The sequence below is a fragment of the Xenopus laevis genome, chromosome 9_10L (assembly GCF_017654675.1).
Source record: "Xenopus laevis strain J_2021 chromosome 9_10L, Xenopus_laevis_v10.1, whole genome shotgun sequence".
Taxonomy (NCBI): Eukaryota; Metazoa; Chordata; class Amphibia; order Anura; family Pipidae; genus Xenopus; species Xenopus laevis.
The window spans coordinates 65,252,775-65,266,890 of NC_054387.1; the positions used below are offsets into that span (position 1 = coordinate 65,252,775).

The 14,116-nt window shown below is 35.3% G+C and overlaps 1 protein-coding gene across 1 annotated transcript in view; it reads right to left on the bottom strand.

Annotated features, from left to right (window-relative positions):
* The window catches only part of LOC108701836 (low-density lipoprotein receptor-related protein 1B), a 676,036-nt gene that overhangs the window by 439,870 nt on the left and 222,050 nt on the right, over window positions 1-14,116 (bottom strand). The window contains exon 6 of the mRNA XM_041576281.1: window positions 1,862-2,119. Within this exon, the coding sequence (XP_041432215.1) occupies window positions 1,862-2,119 (258 nt within the window). The remainder of the gene's footprint in view (window positions 1-1,861; window positions 2,120-14,116) is intronic.

Genomic DNA, 14,116 nt, shown 5'->3' on the forward strand with positions numbered 1-14,116 from the left:
AGAACGAGAAGGTCTTCTACTGTTGATCTTAAAATAAATGCATAATCTGCAGTTAACATCAACCATGCAGACAGTTAAATTAAAGGCACTATTGAGGATAATATGACATGGCCACTTAATCCTGCTATGCTTTGCTATTTCTAATTGCTTTCCCTAGAGAAAACACGGTATAGTCTTTTTTTACCCTCTCATCATAATGTTCACTCTGGCCATGGATGCTGTACCTACCTTGAGTTCCTATATATTTATTTAAAGGTTATTCAGATCATTCAGATTATTTTTTGATTATTTTGAGTTATGAATGTTAACAGATGCTTTATTCTAAGCAATTAGCTAAAAGTACATCTTTTTCTTCAGTGAAAGAATATTGAGTAGCTTTCATAAATATTTATTATGTTTGCATGGCTTGTAGAACCTGAACTTTTTTTGTAGGTTTTCAATGACGAGAAGGCTTTACTTAACAAGGTTAAATAAATATTTCTCAGAATGTATCATTTGTTTTAGTTTAGTGAAAGAGGGGCATTTTATTTGGCTTTCTAAAAAATATACAGGTATTGGATCCGTTGTCCATTTTTAAAAAGTGATTTTCTTTTTCTGTGGAACAATAAAACAGTACCTAGTAATTGACCCTAAGATATAATGCTTATTGGTGGCAATCCTATTGGGTTTATCTAATGTTTAAATGATTTTCTAGTAGACATAAAATATGTTATCCCTTATTAGGAAACCTCCAGGTCCCCAGCATTCTGGATGACCATACAGAAAGTCATTGGCATCTTTCTACTGAAAATTAGGGATGACCAATTGCCCCATGTGCATTGACACATTGATACCATTGAAGTTCAAGGAATCATGGGTGGTGCTGGATCACTTTTAAGTTAATGAGTCTCACTCCCAGCATATCTCATTCTCCATCTGTTTTTGATTGGTGAGCCCTGGATGTATTGTTGATCTTTGCTCATGCACACAATTACATATTTATTATTTTTTGCTTATTTGCTGTTCTATTTTTTTCCCCCAAAATATATTTAATGGTAAGCTCTATTAAATTTACAGACACACAAGGTTGCAATGTTTTTGTCTTTGAAATATCTAATCTTACAGGTTGCTATTAAAAGGTTTGTATTTGCAAAATGTATACAAAATGTGAACTCATTAAGAATAACAGAAAGTGTATTTTTAGTTTATAGGCAGGAATTTCACTGTGTTGACAGATAGAAAGACATACTTCAATCAACTCAAGAACACTTAGTAATTTGGACTGACAAAGGTTTAAGGCAAGTATACAGATAAGCACAATTGTAAGTTTATCATCAGTGAAGGAACTGTCATGTTAAATGCATAGCCCAAGATATCAAACAGCTGTTATTTAGCATACAGATGAAGTGTATGGGTTATAGACAATGACAGCACGATCCTTCCTGTTGAGCTTGATGTTCCAGGCATACATTCTCAGTAAATAAGTCTGTTGTTGCAGAAGTGATTTTTTTAAGCTTTCACCACTTTCTACAAAATGCAATGATTACAAAAGGATATGTAATATTGCAGAAAAATATTTTTGTACAACTTTCTACTTGGCGTTTGGTCTTCGGACCTGTGTTTTTATATCTATCTATCTATCTATCTATCCTGTATATATATATATATATATATATATGTATTATTTTTTTTATTTTATCTTTTTATTCATTGCACTCCTTTACTATTACAATGTTGAAAAACTATACAGAGCTGAACATACAAAAATAACAAATACATAGAATTGCTATGCAAAAAAAACAAACATATACAGTACATACTGGTACATACAATGCATACAATAATGAAACATATACCCCACCGGATCCTTTAGAATACTTACTATTTAGGTACTGGGAAAGTTGTATTATCTGTTCATCTGTAAATGTCCCCGTTTTCATTATATTGTAACATTTCAGTTGATTTGAAGGCTTTTTGGTTTCAATCCAGCAGACTTTATTTTCTTCATAAATAAAACCCAATGTGTGAATTCCATTTGCATTCATTGAGCTCCTGGTGGGTGCTTTACCCCCATTAATATCCAGCACTTCAATTGTTTCAGAGTTTGCAATCAAAAGAACCGGAGGTCTGTCAGCAGGCTCTGGAATTAAATATAATGCAATCATAAGCATTAGCGGAAAAGTAAAATAAATCTCCATGTCATACTGTACACCTCTGAACATTGATTTTAGTGTGTTGTTGATAAGTAGAAATATTTGATTAAAAATATAAGATAAAATAAAAAAGGTTGTATGCTGATTACTTGTGCAAGAGTGGGGAGCTAAAGATCTACTCAGTGCTACCTTCCAAGGTATATATACTGAATGAATATATATATATATATATATATATATATATATATATATATATATATATATATATATATATATATATATATATATATATATATATATATACATATACACCCTTTAACTTCATGCTTTCATATGAAATAAAAGTAATCACATTTTTAACTCAAAAAGCAGCAGTTCCTTCGTGCTTTATGGCTGATATACCACTGATCTTTAAAGACAATTCTATCTTCAAATGACAGTGCAGGGTGCAGTAATTTTGAATAGCGATGGGCGAATAAATTCAGCAGGCTTGGATTCGCAGGGATCTTTTTTTGTGTTTCGCTGCCGGCTAATGTTTTCACAAAACTGCGTTGAAAAATCGCTGGTGAAAAATCTGCTGCGACTAAAAATAATTGTTGCACGTCAAAATTGATGCACATATAAAAATGTACTCACATCAAAATTATTCTGATTCCCATTGACTTCAATGCATTTGGACAAAATAGTCATGCGTATAAAAATTTCAGTTGTGTCAAAAATTGTGACAGATTCGCCCATTACTTATTTTGAACTCAAACTGACATGTTTTAGCATTGTACCTTTAGTATGATGCAGCATTGTACCCAATAACTGCAGCATTCTTAGTTGCTTCTGCGGCAATTGCATCTGATATGTCAAAACCATGTGATGGCACTTTACTATTGACACAAATTGTGTACAAGCTGCACCTATCATTTTCAGAGTGGGGTTCTATTACTTCTAGAAGTGCAGGAGTCAGTCTGGGCATTAATTAATTGCATTTATATATGTAGGAAAAATAAGTGATTCACTGATTGATAGAACTAGACCTTAAAGGTCGCCCTGACTACTCTTACTAATACAGGATGTAACAAACTACATAATGCTTTATTTTCCCATATATAATATGCAGGCTGGACATCCACTTTTTATATTCATACATAAAGATCTTGCTGAGAGTTAGCCAGGGGACTTTTGCCTGGACTTGAAAATGTCTGGCTATATTGGAATCACTGCTGAGTCACTGGAGGGGAGTTCCTTAGCTTCTGCTTCAATAAATTGCCTGCTTTATCTAAATGTAGGTGTTGTCAGTTGCAATCACTCCACAGAACCTACATGAACTCTTCTCAATACAATATACTTTCTCCATTGTGTTTATTTCATAGATGTCCCCTAATGTATCTTTATAGATCACCACAAGCACAGCACTTCCCTAAAACTGTTTATATCACTGCAGGATATTGAACCCTTAACAGAATTAATGTAGAGTAATAAGGAAACTCAGCAAAGCTAAGGAAACAAATCCTGAGCTGTTTTATAACAGCTTATATTTAAATGAACACTGGGAAGCATTGTATGTATGTATGTATGTATACTTTTATATTGTATATCGTTGCTTATGTATGAAGCACTGTACAGCAGAACAATAAATTGTAAAAAAATAAATAGAACAAGCTGTGGGGTCATTACAATAATACATATGAACTACAATAATAAATACAGATACAAAATAAATACAAAGTACAGGTGCAATACAGTTTAAGACACACGCATATAGGAGGATATTAAGGGCTGCAGGATACAGTGAGTGACTGTATATATTAAAGGACATGAATTAGGTCTGTTGCAACATTTTATAATAAAAAAATCCTTGTATATCCTAGCCAAGCCACACCATATATATATATATATATATATATATATATATATATATATATATATATATATATATATATATATATATATATATATATATATATATATATATATATATATATAGGTGTGTATATATTAAACATATTTTGAAAGGGGGAAATAGGGGATAAGGATATTTCTATAAAATATACTGGAGCTCGTTCATAAACTTTGTGCAGCGTGTAATAACTCACACAGTGAACATCCCTGTTCATGTTTATATTTCCAAGCTAAATAAGATTGGTGAATTTAATTTTGCAATTGTCCTTTAGATCTTTTAAGTATGGCTTAATCACAAATTGTGTATACTTAAGTGCGCCCACTCTACGTTCCAATTATGTCACATATTTTTTAGCCGAAATGTTTGCTAAATAGCATTTGCAAATTTCAAATTTAGAATGGCAAAATTACCATCAATATATATACACATAACAACAACCATGCACAGTGGCCAACACCAATGTAATTTGAGAAATATTTTGAAATATTTGTGGGCAATGCACATTTCACCTCCATTTGCAAAAACTGGAAAACCAGGCATGGCACAGCAGTCACATGTCACATGACTTCACATCATGTAATTAAGGGGAACATTTTTTTTATCCCCCCTTTCTGTTCTCTAAATTGCATATGCAAAGTAGGGCTCAGATTCCGATGAATAATTCCTGAAAGATTTGGGGTTTGGCCAAATCCCAAAAATAGCAATCTGCCCTAAATTGTACACACTACAAATTTGAGCAATGTGAATATGGATTCAGTATTTGTGCTTAATAATAGATTTGAAGCAAAGGGATTCCAGAACTTTAGACCTAGCCTCATTTACATAGGAGCAACAGGCACATCGATTTAAGACACTGCTCAAAAGCTTTGTATATGTACATCTTAATTTGCACCAAGTACCACATGGTATTGTACCTTGTATTTGTGTCTAGCATAGTAAATGTGGCTCACATTTTTTACTCAGGTTCATAATGAATACTGCTGCAGCTCCTAACATAAGCTCCCCAATTACAAAGTATACTCCCACATATAACCATTGTTCTATCTCGTCCTTATCCTCATCACTTCTTCCTGCTCTCATCTGGAGACCTCATACACCACCAACTCTCTGGACCTCTCTTTCCTGTGCCTCAGACTTTTAGTGCTTACTTATAACTTACCACTTCATCCAACATCACAGTTTAAATTTTATATTTCAGCCCCTCACCCCTTGTCATCCCTACACTGTACAATGCAAACTGGTACACTAACTGACAAATACTGTCAATATTTACAAAGACATATAATACCACATAGGTCACCAACAACTTGTAACTAAGTCTCCATTTTGTAAAGATTGTAAAATCTTGAAGCAGGGTCTTTTCAGAGTATTTTATCTTAATGGTTTGAAATTGAATTAGTGATAGTATTGGCATCAAAATAGCAAGAATCTGATGTACAAGTAAGCCCATGGACAAAACCAACAGGGGAAACCCTTGAATTACCATCAAGTCCATGTTGGTGGCAGCTCCAGTGTTCCTTAGCATCAATAAGCACAGCTACATACCAGTCATCAGATGAGAAAGACTGGATACATTTGCAATTATGAGGAAGTGCAGGTGCATGTTTGCATGCAAGTACCTAATGAGTTACCTCAATATTCCTGCTCTACTGCAGCTATCTTAGAACATCTGCACTTGTGGGTGCATTCATAGATGACCTCTTTTTTTCCAAATACTAAAAGTCCCCACACTGTATTTTAGATTCTATGAATTCTTCATTCGTGCCTCTAAGTAAGCATAGAAGGAGTGTTAATAAAAAAACAATATCACTTTGCCCTGAATCTTTGATGTTTCAGTGACAGAACTTAAAAGCCTCTCTGTTGCCCTGTAAGTTGAAAAAGACAGCTCTGTCTTTTATCTGTTCCAGAACAATAAAGGGACAAAAGCAAAATGCAGAACTGAACAGATAAATAGCCATTATTAAACATTGTTTATCTGCCTTTACATTACAAAGTATGTGGAGCTGTCGCTGTCTTTAGCCACCGGACCTGAAATGTTACTAATTCAGCTCTTACTGTTTTGTTCCTAACTATCTTTAGTCCCTGCTGTAAAAATTAGTGGGGTCATGCATCAAGTTAAATGTACTCATGCAAAGGTTATTCGTGCCATTTTCCTTCTGCGTCTAAAAAATGAAACAAATCAGGGAAAGGTAGGTGACCTACAGCGCTTTCTAAATTTGCTGCAGCTGTTTTTTCGATAATATATGCAGCAGAAATGTCACAAATTGAGTAGCTGCAATGTGACTCCTTTTACTTTGATAAAAGAGCTTTCCAGGTGTTACTGACTTTCAAATTAATCAGAAAAAGTGTATTTCCACTGCCTGCTTTGATAAAACATAAGGTGTGATTTCTGTCAATGGAGTGATACTTTTGCACTGTGCAGGTTTCTTTTGACTCAAAATAAGATGCAGTGTTTGTAATGCCAATATAACTGTTAACATACGTTGCTTGGCACTGAGCAAAACGCAGCTCTTTGCAGAAAATCTCCAAAAGTCCACAGAAAATAGTATTAACCTGTAGATCAGAGGTTTTTAGACCTTTTTGAGTTTGTGGTTCATTATGTTCATTATTTGTGGTTCACTAGGACACCCTAGTTTATTGTGATACAGGTATGGGATTTGTTATCTGGCAACCTGTGATCTAGAAAACTCGAAATGACCGTAATATCCCATTGACTCTATTTTAATTAAATAATTTAAATTTGGTTTCCTTTTTTTCCTTATTAATAAAACAGTGCCTTGTACTTGATCCCAACTAAGATATAATTAATCATTAGTGCTGGCAAGCAATCCTATTGGGTTTATTTAATGATGAAATGCTTTTTAGTAGACTTAAGGTATGGTGGATCTGGATCTGGAACAGGACCTGTGATTGCATTATTAGGTGATCCGTCTGTCTAAAACTCTATAATGATTTCTTTATCTACTATCTTTAACAACCTATGTTAATATATTCTCAAGAAAAGACCCTTAAGAAATGAGGACTGGTTTAATTGTTCACTGTAATCAAACACTTTTAACACCACACATTTTTAGTTATTAGTGGTGTTCAGGATGTCTTGTCCTTCCAAACCTCACTTTATATTTTCCTGGGAAAATACAAGCAGCAAGCAGCAAAATGTGACAAGTGCTCAAAACATCACATTCAAGATGTTTTTACAAATAATATGTGACTCATTACATTTTTATTGAGATAATTCAAACATCCCGACTCAACATAATTCTCTTTATCATATTTAGCATTCTATCAAGGAATAGAGAATTTAAAAAGAAATGTTTTGGACCTGTGCTTGATACATTTCATCTAAGAAACAGTATATATATTTTAAATAGTCATTCAAATCACTTAAACTTCACCTCAAATCACTCTTATTACCAGTATGAATGGCTTTCAGTGGGGAACTGGCCTCATGTCTTTACACAGCCTTCTAAAGCATGTGCAAACTGTATTGCTCAAGCACAGGTTTGTTGGCGAAGTTCAACTCCATACATGTAATCAAGAATTAAAGAAAAGGCAACCCCAAAATAAAATGTTGCCTGAAAAAAGAAAATAGAATTCTAAGTAACTTTTCAATATACATCTATTAACATTTTTCAGTGCTTTTAAAGTTATTTATAAAAAACAATTTTCTATTGAAAGCAGCATTTGCTTAACTCCACTTTTTAAACAATGTTTTAAGTGTTTTAAAAAGTCAGAGCCACCAGGGCAGAGAATAGAAAGGAACAAACACTGCTTTCAATAAAAATACATGTACATATAACTTAAAAACCAAAAAAAAATAAAAATTAATGAATGTATACTGCAAAGTTGTTTAGAATTATGTTTTCTTTTATTAAGCAAATATTTTTTTTGGGTTGACATTCCTTTAAGTCTTGCTGAAAGGACATCAGTGTTGTAGATTCTTAAATCAAATCAATTAAATTAAATCAATCTAGAACTTTACTGTACCTAAGCTCTCTAGAAACCAGATATATAGCACAGTACTCACCACTTTTATTAAGGATACTTGTGCCAAAATGCACTCTTTGCACTTCCGTATAGTTGAGAAATGTAAAAGCAGATCTGCAGTAAAGCCTGAAGAATGAATTAACAACAGCTGTGATGCAACCCTGTTATGTGCTGGCCCTGTCTTTAAGTGTCCACCTATACTTAAGTGCTATAACCTAACCTGAGTGTTGTAGTTACATAGTTACATATTTAAATCGGGTTGAAAAAAGACAAAGTCCATCAAGTTCAATCCCTCCATATGAAAACCCAGCATCCATACACACACCCCTCCCTACTTTCACATAAATGATATATACCCATACCTATACTAACTATAGAGTTTAGTATCACAATGGCCTTTGATATTCTGTCTGTCCAAGCCTTTCTTAAAGGCATTAACTGTATCAGCCATCACAACATCACCCGGCAGTGCATTCCACAACCTCACTGTCCTCACTGTGAAGAACCCCCTACGTTGCTTCAAATGAAAGTTCTTTTCTTCTAGTCTGAAGGGGTGGTCTCTCTTTATGGGTAAAAAGGTCCCCTGCTATTTGTCTTTAATGTCCTCTAATGTATTGTAACGTGTAATCATGTCCCCTCGCAATCACCTTTTTTCCAGAGAATACAACTCCAACCTTGACAGTCTACCCTCATAATTTAAGTCTTCCATCCTTCTAACCAGTTTAGTTGCATGTCTCTGCACTCTTTTCAGCTCATTTAAATCCCTCTTACGGACTGGAGTCCAAAACTGCACTGCATACTCCAGGTGAGGCCTTACCAGGGACCTATAAAGATTACTATAAAAGGGATTTTTTGTGTGTAATTCATTGCCTGTTATAGGTTTTCTCCTGGTGAGTTACTGGTGCTTCTGTGCAATTAAGCTTCTGTTTCCTGATATCTGATTACCTGCCTGTTTTAAGACTATCCTGACTTTTGGAATCCTGACCCTGCCTGGAAACCGACTCTTCTGTATTCGTATCCCATCTGATTGATCTCCTGGTTTGACCCTTGCCTGTCTGACTCCTCTTGTACTCTGTCTGCCTCATATGGAAGAAACTTAGTTGTGTCAGAGGCGCCAATGAAGCAGGATGCCGGGGAAACCAAGCTTGGTATAAAACATAGAATCTTTATTAGTCCTGGTTAAAACACAAAGTAGAAGTGCGGGCAGGGGAACCATCTTACTCTGTCTGCCTCAATCTAGCCTGATTGACTACGCCTTTTTGTCTACTCCTTGTACTGCGACCTTCTGCCCAAAGACTTTGCTTTACCATCGTGCCCCTTTGCTCATCCAGAACCCTTCCCTTGGCACCTCTCTTAATAAGACCTGGCAGCATCCGGAAGCAAGGCAGAAGCAAGAGCTGAGAACAGGGTGCTTAGCATAGGTTCTGGATTTAGGGTGCCAACCGTGACAATAGCACTTCTAAAATATTCAAATCACATTTTGTTCTAAACTTTTAATTGCTACCGACATATTATGTCTTTATTTAAACTGTAACATGCTTTGGATTTGTGATGACATTTTTACTTAAGAAGTCACTACACAATATTCAATAGGAGAATCAAGGTTACATCCTGAGGGAACAAAGGGTTTAGACATCTGAGCCTGAATAGAGTGCAGCACACAGAAAGTCTATAAAAGTACAGTGCCTGAAATACAGGAAGAAAAGAAGCGTTCCCACATAATGACTAGCTAATCAAATAAAAAATTCAATACATACATATAAAAAATAGCATCAAATGGAATAGTAACTTAATTATCAGTTATCCAAAGATTGAGGTGTATTGGGTTCTCAGCTAAGCTATTATCAGTTTCATTAGTGTAATATTAAGGAAAGGAGGGGAAGGGAAGTGAGAAGGTGAGAAGAGGAGAGGATGGAAGGAAAGGATATGTGAGGAGAGAAAATAAGAAAAGTGGAAGAGAAGAGAGGAGCAGATACTCAGACAAAAGAACAGAGAAGGGTCTCATCCACCTATATATTGTATGGAAAAGATTTACTGTATTTTATCCAAATTGATTGCTTCAACTTGAATCAACAGATTCAGACCCAAAAAGTGATGGGGAAATTCACTAAGAATCGAAGTTGCGCCAGGCGCAACTTCGCCGCACTTCGCCAGGCGAATTTTCGCCAGCGCTCCGCAAATTCACTAAAATCCGAAGTTGCGCACAGGGGTAGCGTAAGTTTGCGAAGTTGCGCTAGCGTTGATTCGCTATATAAAGCGAAGTTACGCTAGCGAAGGCTAATTTGCATACGGCGCAAAATTCAAACGTATGCACGTATCTGCACTACAAATGCCTAGAAAACCTTCAAATCACCAAATAAAAATTTTATTTTGCCCTACACATGTGCCCACTGTCTAGGTAAGTTGCCATGAGTCAGGAAATGTAGGGGGGAGGAAGGGGAGCCCCAAAAATTTTTCGATCTTTTTCAGCCTATCAGCCATCATGTAGAAAACACGCCAGCGTTTTTTGGGACTTAGAAAAAAAAATGACTTTTTTTCAAACAATCCCTATCTACTCTATTGCGCTTCGCCAGGTCTGAGGTGGCGAAGGAAGTCTAGCGTAAAAGGTAGCGTTCAGTACACTGCGCAAGTTAGTGAATTTGCGTAGTTTCGTCGCTAGCGAAAATTCGCCTGGCGTAAGGTTGCGAAGTAACACTAGCGAAACTACACCAGCGTTCGTTAGTGAATTTTCGCAGTAGCGAAAATGCCAAACGCTAGTGAATTAACGCTAGCGTTCGGCGCTTCGCGCCTTAGTGAATTTGCCCCGATGTGTTTCACTTAACACCTATACAAGTCCAAATAATAAGTGTATCGATAAAATTGCTTCTAACATCAATCACAGCAGGTATAGTTCTTAATAATAAGCAACTCAATATGATTTCCAAGAATTTAGCTATTCTTTTCATTCTATATTTGTGTAGAAGCACATATGACTATATCGAATCCAGTGCTTGGTTGTTCTCAGTACTGTTTTCCCAATGTACATTAAAATTGCTCATTCCTCACTTACTGTACTTCTATACTTTTGGACCCCTGCGGCTTCAGGCTCTGCTAATTCTATGGTTATGACCCTCACTGCAAAGAAAACGGATCATTTCTCACTTCCTAGACAAGGGGGCACCTGTATTAAAGAGCAAATTGTGGGGTTTTTTTGTACAAATTTTCACTAAAAAGACAATTTGCAGCAAAATTACAAAGGTCACACTTCACTAGGGTCACTGAAGGACTACCTTGTCACTGCATTTTGCTAGGTGAATGTTCACTCAGACGAGCAATCGTAAATCCACTAATTTATCAAAATGTGAAAACTTTAATTCCCTTTCATCAAAATCAAGTTCTAACTGGCAAAATAATACAACAAATGAATACATGCATACAGTATGACCTTTATATACCTACTCAATTTAAACTGACATAAGCATAAGTAAGTTAATAAAGTTTTGCTAGGAAGGAAGTAATGCTAATGAAAATTCTTCTTCAAATAATTCAAATTTATGCATCAACAAATCATCACTGATGAAAGTACACCAATCTTATTTTGCTGAGACGTAATTTGGTATTCCGATGAATACGCATATTTGTCACAAAGTAACAACTAACGTAGTTGTGAAAAGTATGGCGGGGACTAATTGCAGGTAAGATCATGTGCCCCAATGTGTAAAATGGATTTGCCATGCATAAGTTAGGTTGCAAGCCACAACAGGGTTGTGGTCTTATCATCATCACCATGGTCCTACCTGGCCTAGAGCACCTAAACTGTAGTTTATATCAGATATTTCATTTTTTTATCTGCCATGGAATGCAGACTGTATCCTGACCAGGGAAAAAGTGATTGCTGAATGGGCAAAGGAGACACACTCTTTCCCTGGCCTGTAATAAATAATGTCCTCAATGACGTCCTCAATTTCAGCACTCAAAAACTACCAAAGAAAGAATCATAGGGAACATGGGGTTTTTATAGGTGATCAGACGCAAATAAACATAAATGTTGATTGGAGTGATGTTAAGGTCACCACCTTGGCCTTTGAAGCGGTGAAAAAAATGCCCTCTGGAGTGATAAATGTCATTTCTACATCTGACACAAACGTTTGGTTTTGGCAAATAACACTGTCTGGCTGAATGCATAATGTTGACTGTAAAGTTTGGTGGAAGTGGAATAATGGTTGGGAGCTACTGTATTTTCAAATACCTCAATGTATTGCCTTGCAAGTAGTTTTAACCTTTTCAATAAAGGTTCATTTTTTACATTAGACTAGAGTTCCTGGTGCTTACTGTAGGTTACTGTATTTTCTCTCTAGTAACCCTGTGTAGTGGTGCAGTTGCACTGCAGTCCTTTGTAGAAGTGTACAGGTAAGGGTCCTAATTGTACTCCTCTTTAGTGTTGGTATTAAATTGTAACTACAGTATGACCAGGACATCCCTTGCTGCCTTTACAATGCTAAAATTAAATCCCCTCTGTGTGGTGCAGAGTCAGCCATAAAAAATACCCCTCTCCTTTGCATTAGTTTTGCATTAATGTCCCTTTGACCTTTATAAAAAAAATGCAATTTTACTAAATAATTTGTCTGAAAATAATTTTGCTATTTAATTTCTCTGAAATGTTATGTTACTTAAATATATAAATTTGTTTCATGTAATGGGAATGTGATATAGTCAATTTCTTTAAATGTCTACAGTGGCATTCTTTTGTAGATGCAAACTCCTGTTTTAGAGTAGTATAATAGTCTTTAGTGGGGGTGCTTTGCAGAAACCTTCTTTAGTGGAAACAGCAAGAAAAGTTCAAACAGACCACACAATTGAACAAAAAAAAAAGTGTGTCCAGTGTCTGCATGTCAATAATATACAATGCTCATTCATAATGAAATACTGCCAGCACGACTCAGCATTGAATACTATTGATAGGAAAAATACTAAGAGGAATACTGTAACTAAAGAACTATTCGCTTCAGAAGTAGGTAAAATAATGGAATAAATTCCAAAAAAAGCAATAGTAAAACATTCATATAACTAATTTACTAGCTCATTAAAGTAACGTTAAGTCAACTAAATAATTTAAGAAACTGCCTAATGCAGAATAAGTACTTAAATGGCCATTGAATTGTTACTAAATCTCAGACTAACCAAACAGTTCTGACTTATTACTAACATACATGTTATTATATAAGATCAGGGGTAGATTGCTTAAACAACACCATAAAATAAAACTTCTTCCTAACTCTACACAACCACTGAATCCTTAATTTAAACAGTTTTGATAGAAAAAGTCTTAATGAATGCAGGAGATTTTGTGAGGTTATTTGAGAGAATGATGTGAAATCTGATTTGCTTATGTAAATTAATCAAATAAGATTTAATGGGAAATTCTGACTAAAATGTCCAGATGTGTATGGTATCCCATTAGGTGCCATAAAATAGGAATAGAGGTTTCCTGAGAATTTTTAATCATAGCCATTGTCAATATATAGTAATTGTTCCCTCTTGCAAACTGGGCAAAATAATGTATATGTATATTGTATGGTTTGGTTTAGCCAAATACCAGGGCTGCATAGTAGTAGCATGTGAGCGGCAACCAGGTCTAGTTAAACTAGAAAATGCAAATTTGTTACTGTGGGTGACAATCTCAAGCAAATTTTGTACCTGCAATGCCATTCCAAGTGGTGCTCAACTACAGTTTACAGAAATGTTTGCAGGACCACTATCTTCAAGAGCACTTCAATATATTATCAGTGCTTAATACATACTGGGAATTAATACATACCAATGTTCAAGAGTTAATGCATACTAGCAGATGTAGTAAAGAAACATGGATTCTCAAAACCAAAACTGTTTATTAAAGTTTTGCAACACCTCACCGGGACCAGTAGCCCAAATAATGATAAATGATCTTCCAAGAAGAATCCTCCCTGATCTGTGTTCATGCATTTCTTGGATATTTGTTCATATGATTGTCTCTGTTGGTATTAAACATGTTATGTTCTAATACCTTACCAGTAGCATTTTGTCTTTGTTGTATGATTAAACTGTAATATTGATGTTAAATCTGCTCAATAATTTCTATTGGTTA